Source organism: Podarcis liolepis, assembly GCF_965112155.1.
Source record: "Podarcis liolepis genome assembly, chromosome: 2".
NCBI lineage: Eukaryota > Metazoa > Chordata > Lepidosauria > Squamata > Lacertidae > Podarcis > Podarcis liolepis.
Window position 1 is genome coordinate 56,754,826 of NC_139555.1, and position 16,012 is coordinate 56,770,837.

At 38.2% G+C, this 16,012-nt stretch overlaps 1 protein-coding gene across 10 annotated transcripts in view; it reads left to right on the plus strand.

Moving 5' to 3' along the window:
* The window catches only part of RAPGEF6 (Rap guanine nucleotide exchange factor 6), a gene marked incomplete at its 3' end in the record, with an annotated part of 139,346 nt that overhangs the window by 45,627 nt on the left and 77,707 nt on the right, over nucleotides 1-16,012 (plus strand). Inside the window, exon 1 of one of the 10 annotated variants that reach the window (XM_083487949.1) lies at nucleotides 7,656-8,576. The exons of the other annotated variants lie outside the window; for them this stretch is intronic. Coding sequence (XP_083344075.1) covers nucleotides 8,523-8,576 — 54 coding nt within the window. The 5' untranslated portion in view covers nucleotides 7,656-8,522. Of the gene's footprint in view, nucleotides 1-7,655; nucleotides 8,577-16,012 lie in introns of those variants that run through there. 10 annotated transcript variants of the gene reach the window in all.

Genomic DNA, 16,012 nt, shown 5'->3' on the forward strand with positions numbered 1-16,012 from the left:
TAGAAAATGGCCCATTCTCATGAATATATGGGTTCCTGAAGAGACTATCTCTGTGTTGTCAATGCTAGTTGGGCTTCGTAGAGCATTACTAGTGATGCTGTAATAAATATATTAAATAATTAAAATGTCCTGTGAGACTCTGGATGTGCTTCCTTCCAGTCAGCCTCCTACAAGGGCATCCGATTCTCCTGTGTCTTTTCATTTAGGAGTGACTGATCTCCCATGACAGAGAAGTGTCAGAATTCTGTGGCCTCAGAGAAGGTCATCTGCTGCATCTGGGCATAAGTGTTAGAGTGAAATGCTTCTTAATTTTTAATTTAGAAAAAGTATGTGGCTTGGTTATTGGAGACATTGTAAGAGAATGTTAGAATAGGGAAATTATGGCCCGTCATTTAAAAAAGTATTAAACAGATACTGCTGAAGCCCGTCCATTCTATCAAGTGGCTGTGTCTAGTTTTTGCCATCTCTTTTGTTGTTTAGTCTCTACACACTGCTTACATTACTTGTGGAGAAAGGAAGATGGAAGGACCAGTCCATGATTGTCTGCTCCTGAAATGTGATCAATAGTTGCAAATCATTCAACTTCTTAAGAGCAAGCATGCCAGGACTGCATATTGAGTGCAGAGTACTGCTTCTATAACTAATTGGAACAAAAGATTTATTTGATTCCGGCCAAAGTATGTATCACAATTGGAATGCAGCCAGAATTCTTGGTTTAATGTTCATCCATTCTCAGCACAGAAAGAGTTAGCAATATATTTGCTTTTAAAAATATCTTCTTTGGTGATTGTCTTCACAAGCATCCTAATGCTTATAGCCATTTCGCTACCTATTTTGAAAATATTTGTATTATAAGTTTATATTGTTAACGCTTGACTTTGGGAACACTGTGGCGTTCAGTTGCTTTGTAACCCTTATTCAAATCCAGTTGGATCCAAGGTTCCATGAGCACGAGTGGAATATATTGCCATCTGTATATGGTGTATGCAAATTTCCCTTTTGGCTGCATTTTTAGCACTTAAAATTTCAGAAGGCAAGTGCAATTAGTAGGAAGAAATGCTCATTTATTGTATGACCATTTTGTGCATCTAGCTGCTCCTGGAAACTAGTAGGTTTGTAGCTCTTATAAGTGTTGAGATGAGCCTATAAGAATGGAGTCAATGGAAATTGTGGCTGGACAGGTAAAGATGCAGGTACTGGCTGATGGATGTCAGCATCATGGCTTTGATTGTATGAGACCCCTGATTAAGAGCCTCAATGTAAGAATCTGCTCTTAGCATCAGTGTTCAGGGGCCAAGAGCAGGGCTGAACAACTGAAAAAGTAATTCCTTGGTTATTACATAAGGTCCAGGAAGCCAGGTTCTAGTTGTCTCTTGGTCTATTTTTCTCCGATTGTCTTCTGTCAAGTGTTCCCACTGGGCAATGTTTTTAAATCAACAGTACTTGTATCAACTTACAATCATATCTTGGTTTAATAAGTTGAGATAGGAACAAGTGTTTTGGCCATGTGTGCAGCCCCTTTGCTGCTCCTTTCCTGGTAGAAGCAAACAAGCTAGTGTGTCTTCCAATACACTGTCTTCTTCTGAACTGGGAAATTCTGGTTAGCAGCTTTGGAAAAACCAGAATACAGTATATAAGTCAGCTTCAAACAATGGCTTAGCAGCTTCAGAACATGCATGAATATTAACTGCTTTCCTGGTTGGGACAAACTGGGAAAGTAATGTTAATAGAAGACTTCCTTGTTTGCTTGCACAAAGGAAAGCATGAGAGGGTTTTGTGCACACCCAACATCTCCATTCATCTTGGCTTATAAACATGACTGCTGTGAAGTTCCACCAACTGAAATGCTCTTGCCGTAGGTGTTTGAAATGGTATGCTGATTGGTTCACTTACTTGAGCCATCTCTAAAATGATTTACTGAATAATTTTATCAAGGCGCTTTTGGTGTAATTTATTTCTGAACCTTTTAAAGAGGTTTATCACAGGCATGAAATTCAACACAGATTCTTCATGTTAGGAAAAGCTTCCTCTACTCGATTTGTGTCATGAAAGTCTTTCCGTCTCCATAAGATAGATCCACTTTTACAAGACAGGCCAGGAAAGCTTTTTGTTCCCTATATAGAATATAAAAACTGTAATTTAAATATATCTATATCTATATCTATATCTATATCTATATCTATATCTATATCTATATCTATATCTATCTATATCTATATCTATATCTATATCTATATCTATATCTATATCTATATCTATATCTATATCACACAGATGAAACAGAATAGCTTGCCTCGAATAAACACATCTCAGTTTAACTAGCAGAGATGTAAATGGACCTTTTGCCCACACATGTGAGCTGTTATTAAAGCAGGAAATATCTAATAAACTATAGTGTTCTGTTTCATCCAAACTGGGAATCCATGGCTATTGGCAATGGAAAAAGTCAGAATCTTAAACCATCTTCAAACTGTAGCTTAAGATCCTGACTTGTATGCAACCTGGTAATCATAGTTTTCTGGTACTGATGAAATGGAAAACTATGATTAATTGGAGACTGTCTGGTTTAATCACTGCTTGTATGAAGGGAAAAGTGAAGGCACTGCTTATGCAAGAAATATTTGTTGTTGTTGTTTAGTTGTTTAGTCGTGTCCGACTCTTCGTGACCCCATGGGCCAGAGCACGCCAGGCACTCCTGTCTTCCACAGCCTTCCGCAGTTTGGTCAAACTCATGCTGGTAGCTTCAAGAACATTGTCCAACCATCTCGTCCTCTGTTGTCCCCTTCTCCTTGTGCCCTCCATCTTTCCCAACATCAGGGTCTTTTCCAGGGAGTCTTCTCTTCTCAAGAGGTGGCCAAAGTATTGGAGCCTCAGCTTCACGATCTGTCCTTCCAGTGAGCACTCAGGGCTGATTTCCTTCAGAATGGATAGGATGCAGGAAACATACTTATTAATACTTTGGCTTGTTAAACAAAGATACGATTGTCCGAAGTTTAAATATCTGTTTTCAAGCTGATATTGTTTTCTGAAGCTGATAGAATTAGATCTGAAAAGTAGGACATGTTCAGACCAGACATCCTGTGATCTCCCTGTGTGTAACAGGTTAAGGTCTTCCATATTGATGCTTTACACACTCCTGGTGTTCAGGGAAGCCAGCATTTCATAGGGACCTGTGTTTGGTGGAAGTTTAACTCCAATCTCTAATTTTGTGGTGCTCCAGTATGTATGCAGAAGTTAGCATTAGCAAATAAATGTGGTGCAATAAATGTGGACGCCTATGTTTTTGCAGAGCTCTGTTTGTGTGCATGCCCGGACACCTGCATCATCAGAGTAGCTGTGCTTTGATGGATTGCACTTGGTCATACTAGCCTAGCTGCTCCAGCATCCTTACAGAATTTCTTAATATAGGTGTACAATCCTTTTAAGAAAAATGAATTGTGTTTCCCTAGCAGTAGTGCTTGGGGAATTATGTTTGCTATGATTTGAGAAAACTTATTCCTCCTAATAGCAGCAGTTGTAATAACCATGTTTGAAGATAACTATTTATGCAGGCACATGAAGTTTGTGTATGCCAGTCTAGTCAGTGTGACTGCCTAAGGATGCACCAAAAGGCATTGGCCGATCTATATGTAACCTTTATCATGCAGAGACTGCTTGAATTAACTTCTGCATATGTCTGCTTCCCATCATCAGTATAACATAATATGGCTGATTATGTCAGTTTTCCATATCACATGGACAGGTAGCTGCCGAAATGGAAAGCAGTACAATAGAAACCCTACACTTTAACGTGGTAACAACATCACAAGGAGGCAGTTTGAAATGATTGCCTGTGCATTGCAAAATAATGTGTATGTCTGCCTATAGATTCACTTGTGGTTTGTTTCCTAAGCCAAACATTTGAGACAGCATCTCTGATTTTGTGAAGGAGATAGAGCTTTGGATTGAGAAAATGTGATTTGGGTCTATGCTATCAGTCACCCCTCTACCAATTCCCCAAATAATAACTGATTCCCTTTATGCAGTTCACACACCATGCCTAATAGTTCTCTTGCTTGTGTTGCATTCTGTTGAGGCAGTCCTTCCACACTGAGATTTAATATTTTAACATTAATTAACATATTGATTGTAATCGTCAATGAAACTCTAAATACAAATATGTGTGTGGTCTTTGCAGAGTTACACAGGGATGGACTTTTCATGTTGATCATGTATACACATGGGTACAGTTAACATTTGAAATAGACATGAAACAACAATTAAGCCATTCATATAAATTTCTTATTAGTTTTATTAAAAATATAAATGTCAAAGCTCTAAATGGGAGATGACCTTTTCATGTATATCACATTATCTTAGAGGAGAAAAGTAGCTACAAAGCCTATAGGGAAATTGAATCTGTGGTGCCTTTTTATTGTTCCCTCTGTATTGCTGATTCTAATTTTAGAAGCTTACATCATTTTAGTTCTAGTGACAGCCTCTCTCTTACATTCTCTCCCCCTCCCCTCCCCTCCCCTCTCCTCTGCTCTCCCCCCTCCCTCCTAGGATGGCTTACATTTTCATACCGCTGTTGAATCTTTCTGTGCCTTTTGATAGGATTTTAGCTGCAATGAAAACTATTGTACACTTGCTGTTTAATGTCAGAGCATAATGTCACTATGGAAGAGGAAATGAGGGGAGTTCATAGGGGCTGTTTTTAATGTCTCACCTGTGCAAAGACTGAAGAATAAAATCATATTTAAAAATCAAAGTATAGATCTAACCTTGTTTGAAAATATTTATGAAATATATTTAAGTGCAGTGTGTGTGTGTGTGTGTGTGTGTGTGTGTGTGTGTGTGTGTGTGTAATCTGCCAGCAGTATGAAGTCACTCAAGGCTTGCCAGTGCAGCATGAAGATTCTCTCAGATTCTTTTCCATCTGCCAATATTCATTTCCATCATTGGTCCTTTCTGTTTTGGAATACATTTCAAACACTTTTGTATGTAACTTGAAACTCTTCTGTTGAAACACTAAAATGTTAGGAGGACCCATCACTATTCATTCATATTCTCTCCCTCCCTCTTTCTCCATGTATAATATACTGCTGATTAACATTGCCTTTTGCTGCCAATTACCAAGGTATTTTCAAGTTATCAACTCCTGAGTACAGTGGGTTACTGAAGCCGCACTACTACTTTACACTGCGTTGGAAGTAACCTGCTAGCTACTGTCCTGGCATTTTCCCTATCACTTGCTTTTTCATGTAGTAGTGCACCGGGGAATTAATTCAAACATTCATCTTCAGGGCACAAATAATGAATTAGGAGAGTTGACATTTTTTGGACATCTGGAATGAAAAGTAGCTGCTTGGCTAGAAGTCCTGTGATGGGCATACATTCACTTGATGGTGGGTTTGCATAATTATTGATTAAAGTATATATTCTAAAAAAAAAAAAAGAACAGGCCTCTAGTCCTGTTGAAAAAATGTCCAAAAATAAAACTCCAAACAGTATTCAGATTACAAAAATACAGTGTTCTTTCCATCATATTCACATCACCCTGTTGGGTTTTCTCTCCTACTTCAGTATGTAGATGGATTATTTTAAAGTGTTTAATAAAAGAAAAAAGTTACTTTATTTCATTTATAGCCCTTTTTTAAAAAATGAAATAAATAATTTACAGACAAATACATATTTAATATAGCCTTAGCTCTGATTGCATTCATTTTAAAATCCTACTTGGTTATTTTCCTCTGTTGCAGATAATGAATTTTGATCATTTGACATTTGTCTTCAACAGATAATTTATTAAGGAATTTATGTAAGAGTGGCATAAAGACACCTCGTTTTTTAAAAGGGTGCCAGCGTAGAATTAGGTCAGTTTTTCACCCTGCACATAGCTGTTAGGCTGGCAGGATTGCATGTAGGGGCTGAGATACATTCCCCAGGGTGTTGCAGTAGCTGCAGTCTGATTCGTAGGAAAAGGAAAAGGATGATGTCATCTTCACTTAAAGGGGAAACTAGAAAGGAAGGAGAGAAAATCCCCTTATTAAGCTTATGTTTACAGTAGTTGTGAAATATGGCATTCACTTAAAAATCTTTGGTGGAGTAAATTCATGCACAATGCAGCAATTTCAAAAGGCAGTTCTGAAACTAACACACATAGTTCGACTGAACAACAGAATATGTTTGTTGTTAATCAGGCATCTTTTCTTAAAATTAAAATAAACTGCATGTCTCTTAATATGATACAGCCTGTTTTAGTATAGTTACATGGCAACACTGAACAATTATTTTTAAGTTGAACTCTTTGGAAACCTAGTTTTTTACTTGGGGTTTATACATGTTCACTTTTGAGCAGTGTTAACATGAATCATTTAAAAAGATGTAGGTACAGTAGTGGGGCTGCTCATCTGCTGCCTTATTATGAACAAAAAAATTAGTTTAAATGCTGAATACTTTCTCATTTTTCAAGCAGTACTGAATATATTTTAAAAATAAATAAACATACGAAAAGGAAAATTATTTAAATAAAGCATACTCTAGGTACACATCAGTTTTATCCAGTGCTGTTCTTCTGTTCATGGAAGGCTCTTTGAGACCCAGAGGAGGCTTTGGAGAGCAAAAGGAAGGTAATTTCCTCTTTCTCCTCCCGTGCCCTTATTCCACGCTGTGCTGGTGGGTTCCCTAATACTCTGGATTAAATCTGGAAGCCAGTTAAAGGGGCTACAGAGGGCAAGGTGATTAGTGAAAAATCACCTCCTCCCATATAGGGAAGCCTCCACTGGATCAAACAGGGTCTCCTGTGAATGGAAGGATGCTGATGGATACAACCCTATGTTTTAAAAGTTATTTTCAAGTTGCTGCCCTTGATTATAGAACCCAGTTTCTACACAAGATCTCAATTGCATGTATATCTTTCTGTTTCTCCATTTCTGGCCAGTTCAAGCTTTTATGAGTTCTGCTCTTAACTAATATATTTTGGGAAGATACAAATCGAATGTAACTTGCAGGTTGATGTAAACTTGTGGGTGAATGACACCCATTTTCAACCACAAAGTGTTTCGCTTTGGTCATAAAAGCAAATTTGGTCTGCCTTTTGTAGTATACCTACTGTAAGATGGTCACCCTGACTAGTGATTAAAATTATCTTTCAACATGACTGGAGAAAGTTTAGTCTCTTCAATAAAATTCCTTGCTATGAGAGGGTGTGGATAGGCAGAATCTGTAGGGAGATAATAAGCAGCAGGTCATAATGAAGGAATTGTCAGTGCCAAATTTTATCACAATGATAAGAAATATGCTTTGTCCATAATGCTACTTAGAAAAAAATGTGAGCTGATACACACATTTCAAGAGTAAGTGCTAAAAAAACAACAACAAAAACACCCAAAGGAATTGTGTGCACAGTCAGATCAGCAGAGTGATATGAAATGTAACATAGAGTATGTTTTGCTGAATTGTTGTTGTACAGAGGTGTGTTTATACTAGGTCAATAAAGATGCTCTGGCTGCATCTGCAGATACAGTAGCCAATTGATCTAATGCAGTTTCTAAAGGCTTTCTATACAGGTGATGTCATCCTTTTAGCTCCATTCCCCTCCCACTCTCTCCCCTCCTTATTAGATATTTCATCTTGCTGCGGAGCATCCAATCGATGAGAGCTTCTCCTGAGGGAGCTGCTGAGAAACGAGCAAAGATAGTAGGAATTAGGACTCGAGCGTTCAGTCTTGCTGTGGATGTTGCCTTTTGCAATGTATTAGAAATGTTTTAATTGGTAAATGCTGGGTTTGGATTAACCATGTATCTGGCTGTGCATTAGAATTCTAAGCTATACTGCAGCATTTTTAAACTCTGCATTGGAGGGGGTTGGGAGGGAAATGGCTTTGATCGCAGAGGCTTTGAGCAATTCTGTAGTGCAAACCTGTTAAGAGTACTGTGTATATTTATATATCTTGAAGATACTAGCTGAGAATGGATTTACTCTTGTCATGGTGGGCAAGAGTATAAAGAAGGAACTTTAATATGAAGGATTCCACAGTCATCCAAGATCTGCTTTAACAAGAATCTTTGCAAAACTATACCTGCATTATAAAATGTGAAGATGAGGAAATGGGACTCTGAAGACTAACCAGCTTTAACCTGTGCCTTGCAATGGGAAAATACTTAAAAGGAATTCAGCTTTCAGCTTTCCAGAGACTGTTGCATTTAACTTGTAAACCTTTCTAGAATTTATTCTAGCTGTTTCAGGTATATTTCCTGCCTGGGGAAATCTATTGACCTTTGTATTTGAATAAGAAGCAGCACTGAAAATTTTGAATGTGCAGTTATGTACTTGTCAAAATTGGACTGTTTTTGCAGTAATTTTTGCAACACTGAAAGCCACTGAGATACAGTAGGAATTTAATTTTTAATTAATCACTGTGAAATTAAAGTCTACTTGATTTTGTGCCTGAAAATCCATTTCTTTGGCTTATGGTTTCTAAACTTCTAAGGATCTTAATTTCTTGTTGGTGAGTGGAAACTTTCCCTTCAACCCAGGAAATGGCTTTTCTTGTTCGTTGTTACGCCAACTGCCTGCAGCCTTGGGCCTCTAAAGTAAGTAAGAATTCATATGTAGGTTTTTCTCAAGCTGAACATAATTTGAAAATAGCTATTACTTAAGAACTTCTTAAAGTTTAAACATACAATCAGTTTGTTTTCTAGTTTTGAAACTCTAATACTCTTGTGGTAATCTTAGGATGCTTCAGTTTGGTGTAAGATAAATCTTTAAATCTAACAGGATATATATTAATGCTTGAGCTCTTTGGCCTCCTTAACAGTCACCTAAATTCGCAGAAAGCTGTGGTTATGGTTTCTTCATTTTGCTTGTAATTAGGAAATGATCGTGTCTTCAAAGTAACACCATTATGTATGTGAAGATAGTCAGTTTGCAATACAACTGTTTATGGCTGTATTTCTCGCAACATATATGACATTGCAAGAGGAAGCAATTATCTTTAAAGCTACATATTTTGGATATCCTTACTCTTGCTTTTTAAACAAAAGTTATACCTCCATGAAAGTTCACTGCTTCTGCACAACAGCAAACTTTAGTGTCCTAGAAGCTATTTTCTGGTTGTTAAGGCTGAAGTGAAGTAATTGACTTGTGGGTGGAAAGTTCATAGAGCTCCTGAACTTGAAAGTTCTTCTAGTATTCTCCCTCTTAATATTATTATGATAATGGAACATAGTAATAATAAATATGTACAGTACACAAAATTTGTTGATGTTTTGAAAATGAAGAACTAAAAATCAACTAAAAATTGTGTCACCCCCATTTGTCTCTACAATTTCAACGTGCAGTGTGCTAGGAATAGGTAGCATCCCTCTTTGATATTGTTCTTAGTAAGGATTTAAGATAGCAAATGTTTGTTTAAAAGTTGGTGGCTGTTTCATGTGACCAGCAGCTTTTATATTCAGTGCATCTTTATTTATCTCTTCATCGTTTTGAGGTCAAATTTTCGAACCTATTTTTCTTACCAGCCCTGCAAATAAGTGATTTGAAAAGGTGAATATCCACTTTGGTCTTGTATTGTTGTCAGGCTGGAGGCTCTGTTCTTAGAATTCTTCTGTATCCATCTTCTGTTTCCTGTCTTTCCCCCTACCCTGAATAACTATCACAACACTGTATTTCTTCAGCTAGGAAAGGCAGCTGTGCTGTGGCAGTGCCCAATATCAGCCTACATGCTCAGGTGTGCACCATCCCCACCCCCAATATGGGACTGAAAAAGGAGAGAAGACATACAGCCAGCATAGTGAAATTGACACCCATGACGGGAACTAGTTTCTTTTCTAATATGCTTGCTTAGGAAAACATTTCTGCCCCTGCTCTTTGTTTCCTGGGATTCAAAGTTCAGTGACCCTGTGACACTAGAAGACTTGAGTGCTGCTTTCTTAGCACTATGTGTTTTCTAGCTCAGAGAAGTAATGTAGCATACTAAATCCTGACAAGATGGAGTCTCTGTGGTTAGGTGGCTATTATGGTGGAGAAGTGGGGATATGACCAGCTCTGGATAGGGTTGTACTGTTTCCGAAGGATCTTGTGGGTGTTTGTTGATCCATCATTGCCCTGGAGGCCTAGATGGCTGAAGTGGCTAAGTTTCAGGTCCAGCAGATTTGCAAGCTATGGCTTTACCTGGAGTGATCAGTGACTGATTTGGGACAACGTTTAAAAAGAGTGTTTCTTTTCACTGGGTATGTGTTATGGACTGGCTGGATGCAGAGGAGTGGACCAGCTGGGGTACCCCCAAGGGAAGAAGACTCAGAGCCCCAGGGGGTTGGTGGTAGGACGATGATGAGTGCTCAAAGGAAGAAGAGGGAGCAGACTGGGAGGAGGAGGTGTTTGTAGCTGAAGGGTTAACAGAGTTTAGTGAGCAGGAAGAGGCTGTGAGAGGGAAGAGTTCAGAATCAGAGGCAAAAGAGGAGGCTAGTGAGGAGGGGGGCCAAGAAGTAGAGTGGAAGCAGGCTGCTGAAGAAGCCAGGGAGTCTCCCTGTCTGGCTGTGACCAGCTCCCCTCCTCCCTGGTCTCCCAGAACATGAAGAGGAATGAAGAGGGGTGGAGCAAAGAGAGACAAGACGAGGGAGCCTCAGTTTGCTGGGAAGGACCAAGGGGAGGAGGAGCCTTAGAGAGCGGTGGGAAGGCAGGAACCTTCAGTCCTCACAACTGCCTCCTTGGGGCAAGACCTACTGGAAGACTTGCTGTGATCACTAGGCCTGAGCTATCTTGTTTCTTTGAATAAAGAGTTAACTTCACGGACACCTTGTGAGTTATTGCTGACTTGCTCCCAACTCCTGCCTTGATAGTATGTTGGGGATCACGTGGGCAGTCACATTTCACTATTTTGTTCACAGTTCTGTCACTTTACTTTAAAAAATGATATTTTAGACTGGGAAAGATGCAAAAAAGAAAAAAGAAGAAAAAGGGCAACCAAAGGGAGCCCAAGGGCTGGAACAACTCCACAATGAGGAAAGATTACAACTTGGGAATTTTTAATTTAGAAAAAATGTGAACAAGGGGAATGATAGAGCATAGTGTGATGAAAGTGAATAGAGAAGTCCACCCCCCTTGAAATAATAGAACTTGTGCCTTCCTGTAAAGCTGAATGTTAGAAGACAAAAGGAAGTACTTCTACACACAGCGGACAGTTAGAAATGTAGAATTTGCTCTTACAAGATGTAGTGGGGGCCACCAATATGGCTTTAAAAGAGAATTAGATGGATTCAGGGCTGTGTTTTACCTTTACTGTCAGAGACAAAATGTGACAGTGAATACCAGTTGCTGGGAATCACAGGTGGAGTGGGTGTTCTTGCATTCTGGTCCTGCTTGGCCACTGTAAGGAGATAATGCTGGACTAGGTGGACCATTGGCCTGATCCAATAGGATCTTCCTTATGTTCTTACATAATGATGATGTGAATGAGTCAGAATGGCGGCAATACATCCTGTCCTCACTCTTGAGTGGACAGATACTTTTGCCACATTTGTACAGCACTCCATCACCAAAATGTTTTACAGAGTGGTCAAAGATTTTTGTGAAACACTTCAACCGTATTCCCATTTTTGCCCCAGGCCTACTAGATGCTGCTTTATCCAAGGGAAAGGGAACGGTAAAGGGACCCCTGACAGTTAAGTCCAGTCGCGAACAACTCTGGGGTTGTGGCGCTCATTTTGCTTTACAGGCCGAGGGAGCCAGGTAAACATACCTTATTGCCTGAAACCAAGAATAAAGTTTGTGTTAATTAGGAATCTTAAACTATGTGTTGTAGGTCGTTACTTTTCTTTGGTTGTGCTGTTTTCTCCTTTCTTCTCTTAGTCAAGCTTTTCATGTAGTAAATATGTAAGTATCATGTAGTAAATATGAGTTTAGTTACAGATAGGTAGCCGTGTTGGTCTGCCATAGTCAAAATAAAAAAAATCCTTTCAGTAGCACCTTTAAGACCAACTAAGTTAGTTCTTGGTATGAGCTTTCGTGTGCATGCACACTTCTTCAGATACACTGAAACAGAAGTTGCCAGATCCTTCTATATAGTGAGAAGGTGGGGAGGGGTATTACTCAGAAGGGTGGTGGGAATGGGAGATTGGCAGATAGCTGAGATGAGCCTGTTGACGACTCTTAACGACTACAATAGGTCTTACAGGAAAAGGCAAGGGGTGAGAAGGTGAAAAAATATGAGTTTGACTGTATACCTCTGGCCATTTCCCATCATACATTCTAAAATACTTCCAGGGTCATTCTTGGGTTGTTTGTGTATGGCATTCAAAATTCCTTATCACCTCTTATCAATGTACCACTGTTAAGAAATATTACTGCTTACATGACCACTTTTTTATTGGCATGTAGGATTTTATTTAATTTAAGAAATTTTGCTTTTCAGACGGACCTCACAAAGCAGTTTACATAAGTTGTGACTGATGGACCACCAAAGATTTTTTTTTACCTATATTTCAAGCCATTTAATGTCTGTTTCATCCCTGGAATGTTAAACCCCACCCCATAAGTTTGAAATAGGAATGGGTTGTCCCAACTTAAATAATCTATTTAACTATACATTACCTTCCAAAGCCTTGACTGTATGAAGCAAATTAAAGTATAGTATAGTATATAATGTTTAAATATTCAATTGTGCTTCTTACTTGGAAACTGTATATTTTCTAAGGGCTTAGACCTAATTGAGATAATGTAAATACAACTTGTAAGGGTATCTTGATCTCTGCAGAAGTGTTGATGGAATGAATAGTGCAGGTATTATAATAATGTAAGTACAGTGAGTACAGCACTGCTTTTATGTTTTTAATCTGTTAAAATCAAATGTTTCACGTGTTACTGAAGTATCACTGTGAGACATTGAAGGGATTTGGTCTGTCTGAAACAATTTATCCTAAGAGTTTCCCAGGATAAAACTCTTTAAGTCATAAAACATTTTGGGTCCATGAGCACATTTGCAAACTGAGAAACTGCCGTGTGTGTACAAGGAACTCTGGTGGCATGAAGGTAGCACTCTATAGGCACGTGTGACCCTGTGGATGTCATATTGGAAACCCCTGAATTATGTCAACTAGTCCATCCTTGCAAGGGTGTAATTTCTTGACCTGGTCGTGATGGGATCCACTTTCCCATACATTTTAAGAATACTAATAAGAAATAGCATTGATGTGGGAACATAAATCTACATAAATAAAAGTTTAATAATAAAAATAAAATCTCTTTGTTTTTTATAATACCATTTGTAGTAAGTCTCTTTTTAGAAAGAACTTACTTGAAGACGAACCTTTAATTTAATGCAGAGATCTTAATAATGTAATCATGATATCCTAACAAGCTGATTGAGTTAAAAGATCTACTTCTTGTACATGGGAAAGCAATTGTGAAGTAAGATATTTTACTCTTGAGGTTAAACATTATAAATAATACAGTAGGCCTGACTCATACCTAATAGTCAATCTGTTGTTGGTTTTCTATTGGACAAGTGTACTCTCTTTTCCTGATCTCCTCCTCCTTCCATCCCTCTTAGGGACAAACTGTAGTTTTCCTTTCTGATCAAAATGGGCAAAAAGCAACTTGCCTCCAAACTTAAATGAAAAATCCATTTCAAGCTCTAATTTCTAGGCAAATTGTGGTTTGTGCAAATCAACGGCAGCCAAGATGGTGCTCTCCAGATGTTGTTGGATTCGAACTGATTCAATTTGAATCAAATTAGGTGGAGCCATTGTTCAGTGGTAAAATCCATGTTTTACACACAGGAGGTCCCAGCTTCAACCCCTGGCGCCTCCGGGTAGAAAAGGCTCTTGACTCAGATCCTGGAGAGCCACTTCCAGTCAGTGTAGACAATATTGTTCTAAATGGACCAATGGTCTGACTTGTGTGTAAAGCATGTTGTCCTATGGTTAAAAAGCAGCCTCTGTCATAAAAATTACATTTAGAATGCTTACATTCAGAATTGTTACTAATTAATAGTATTTGACATTGACTTCTTGTGATAATACTACGTTAAAATATTATTTGACCACATAGATAATGTACAAGTTGCCTATTTAAATCTGACTCCTATAGATGAAAGTGCAATCCTGTGCATGTCTACCTGGGAAAAGGTTGTATTAATTTCAGGGGACCATATTCCGTGGTGAGTTTAATGGTGGTTGCAAAACTCCCACCCTCCTGGACCACTTGAACATAGCTGAAGATCTTGGTAAACCACTTCATGATTTTTCCAGACTGTTATAGCAGTTTTAATGTACTGTGCTAGATGCTGTATGATTTTTAATTGTATTCTTATTGCTGCTTTTATTTCTTACGTATTATTGTATCACAATCTGAATTCCATAAAATTCAAATTTGTAATACAATAAGATACAATGTAAGAAATAGAATATAAGAAGCAGAAATATTACAATTAAAAATAAATGTATATTTTTAATACGATGGGTGTGCTGTCTTCACCCATAAATCCACAGACATAACAGAGACCGCCTGAATGGTTTGCAGACCACAGTTTGGGAATCCCTTGGGTATAGGATTACAATCTTAATCTATACTGCTTCAGTTGGTTCCTTGTTGGGATTTTTAATGGAAGCACCCCACCTTCCTAGACAACCATGTACCTTCTACTTTTGCTTTCCGTCTGTTCAACACACTGTATAACATTCAGAAAGATGATTTGGTTCCCACAGACCATTGATGTCACCAGTTTTAGTTGAATACAAATTTCATTTCCTTGTTTAAAACAAGAGTTCCTAGTAACTTGAAATAAATCACTCTGTTTTTATTGCTTTTGATTTTCTTTGCATTGTTTAAAGTGGTTTAAAATAGGTAAAAATACTTGGGCACTTACTGGAACAAATTTTCACAGCTCTTACCGTAAGGTTGCTATAATCAAAGACAGATGTAGAAAATTATGTAGCATAAATGCTTTTATATTCTCTGGCATTTTCGCTCTTCTTAATTCTGAAATGGTACATTGCATTTTTGTCCTTCAAAGCTTAATAATAGGAACTTAGCCAGCTTGATCAGATAACTAATTTTATCCTTCTGTAGTTTTTAAGGAAAAAATATTGGTAATGTTTTTATTGCTTGTGAATGTTTAACTTCTGTTTTCTTTTATATGTTGCTCATTGTCAGACGTGTGTGTTGATTTATATAAAATGCTTTGTACCATGAAAGACTTTGAAGGCTTCTTTGTGACAGGGGATACAGTCGTACCTTGGTTTTCAAACAGCTTAGTTCTCGAACGTTTTGACTCCCGAACGCCGCAAACCTGGAAGTGACTGTTCTGGTTTGCAAACTATTTTTGGGATCCGAACATCTGACTGGACTTCCATGGCTTCTGATTGGCTGCAAGAGCTTCCTGCAGCCAATCAGAAGCTGTGCTTTGTTTCCGAACATTTTGGAACGAACTTCCAGAACGGATTCTGTTCAGCTTCTAAGGTACGACTGTACTAAGGAATAAAACAATGAAAACAATCACTTGGTAAATCTCTAACTTTGTGTTTACACATATGACTAGATTGATAGTTTGGACACTTGGACATTGGACAATCACTGATTATTGTCACATTAAGACTTGCATAACTTGAAAGAGACCTGAAAGATCATCTCACCCCTTATACACCTCCTGCAAATACGATGTAAAATTTTCAGGTCAGATTTGTTTAAAAATTTGTTGTTGACATAAATCATTGTTGTCAATGTAGTCTGCAATAAACCTTTGTTGCTAATTTTTAAAAGAAAAGTATTTTCACACAGTTTGAGAGTGATGGTTGGGAGTGTGAGCCACAAGCCTTCAATTGATATTCCATCTCAGCTGTGAATTCCCTAGGTGATAATAGGCTATCCACTAATATGACAGCCAACCTATTGGAAATTAACAAAGATAAGGTTGTGCTTATGATGTTAACTTCATGAATGAATTATTTCAGTGCTGCTTATGTGGAGGTGTCTTTAAGTTGGGACCAGAAACCACAGCTAGACTTGTGTGTGAAGCAGACCTAAGGAATTG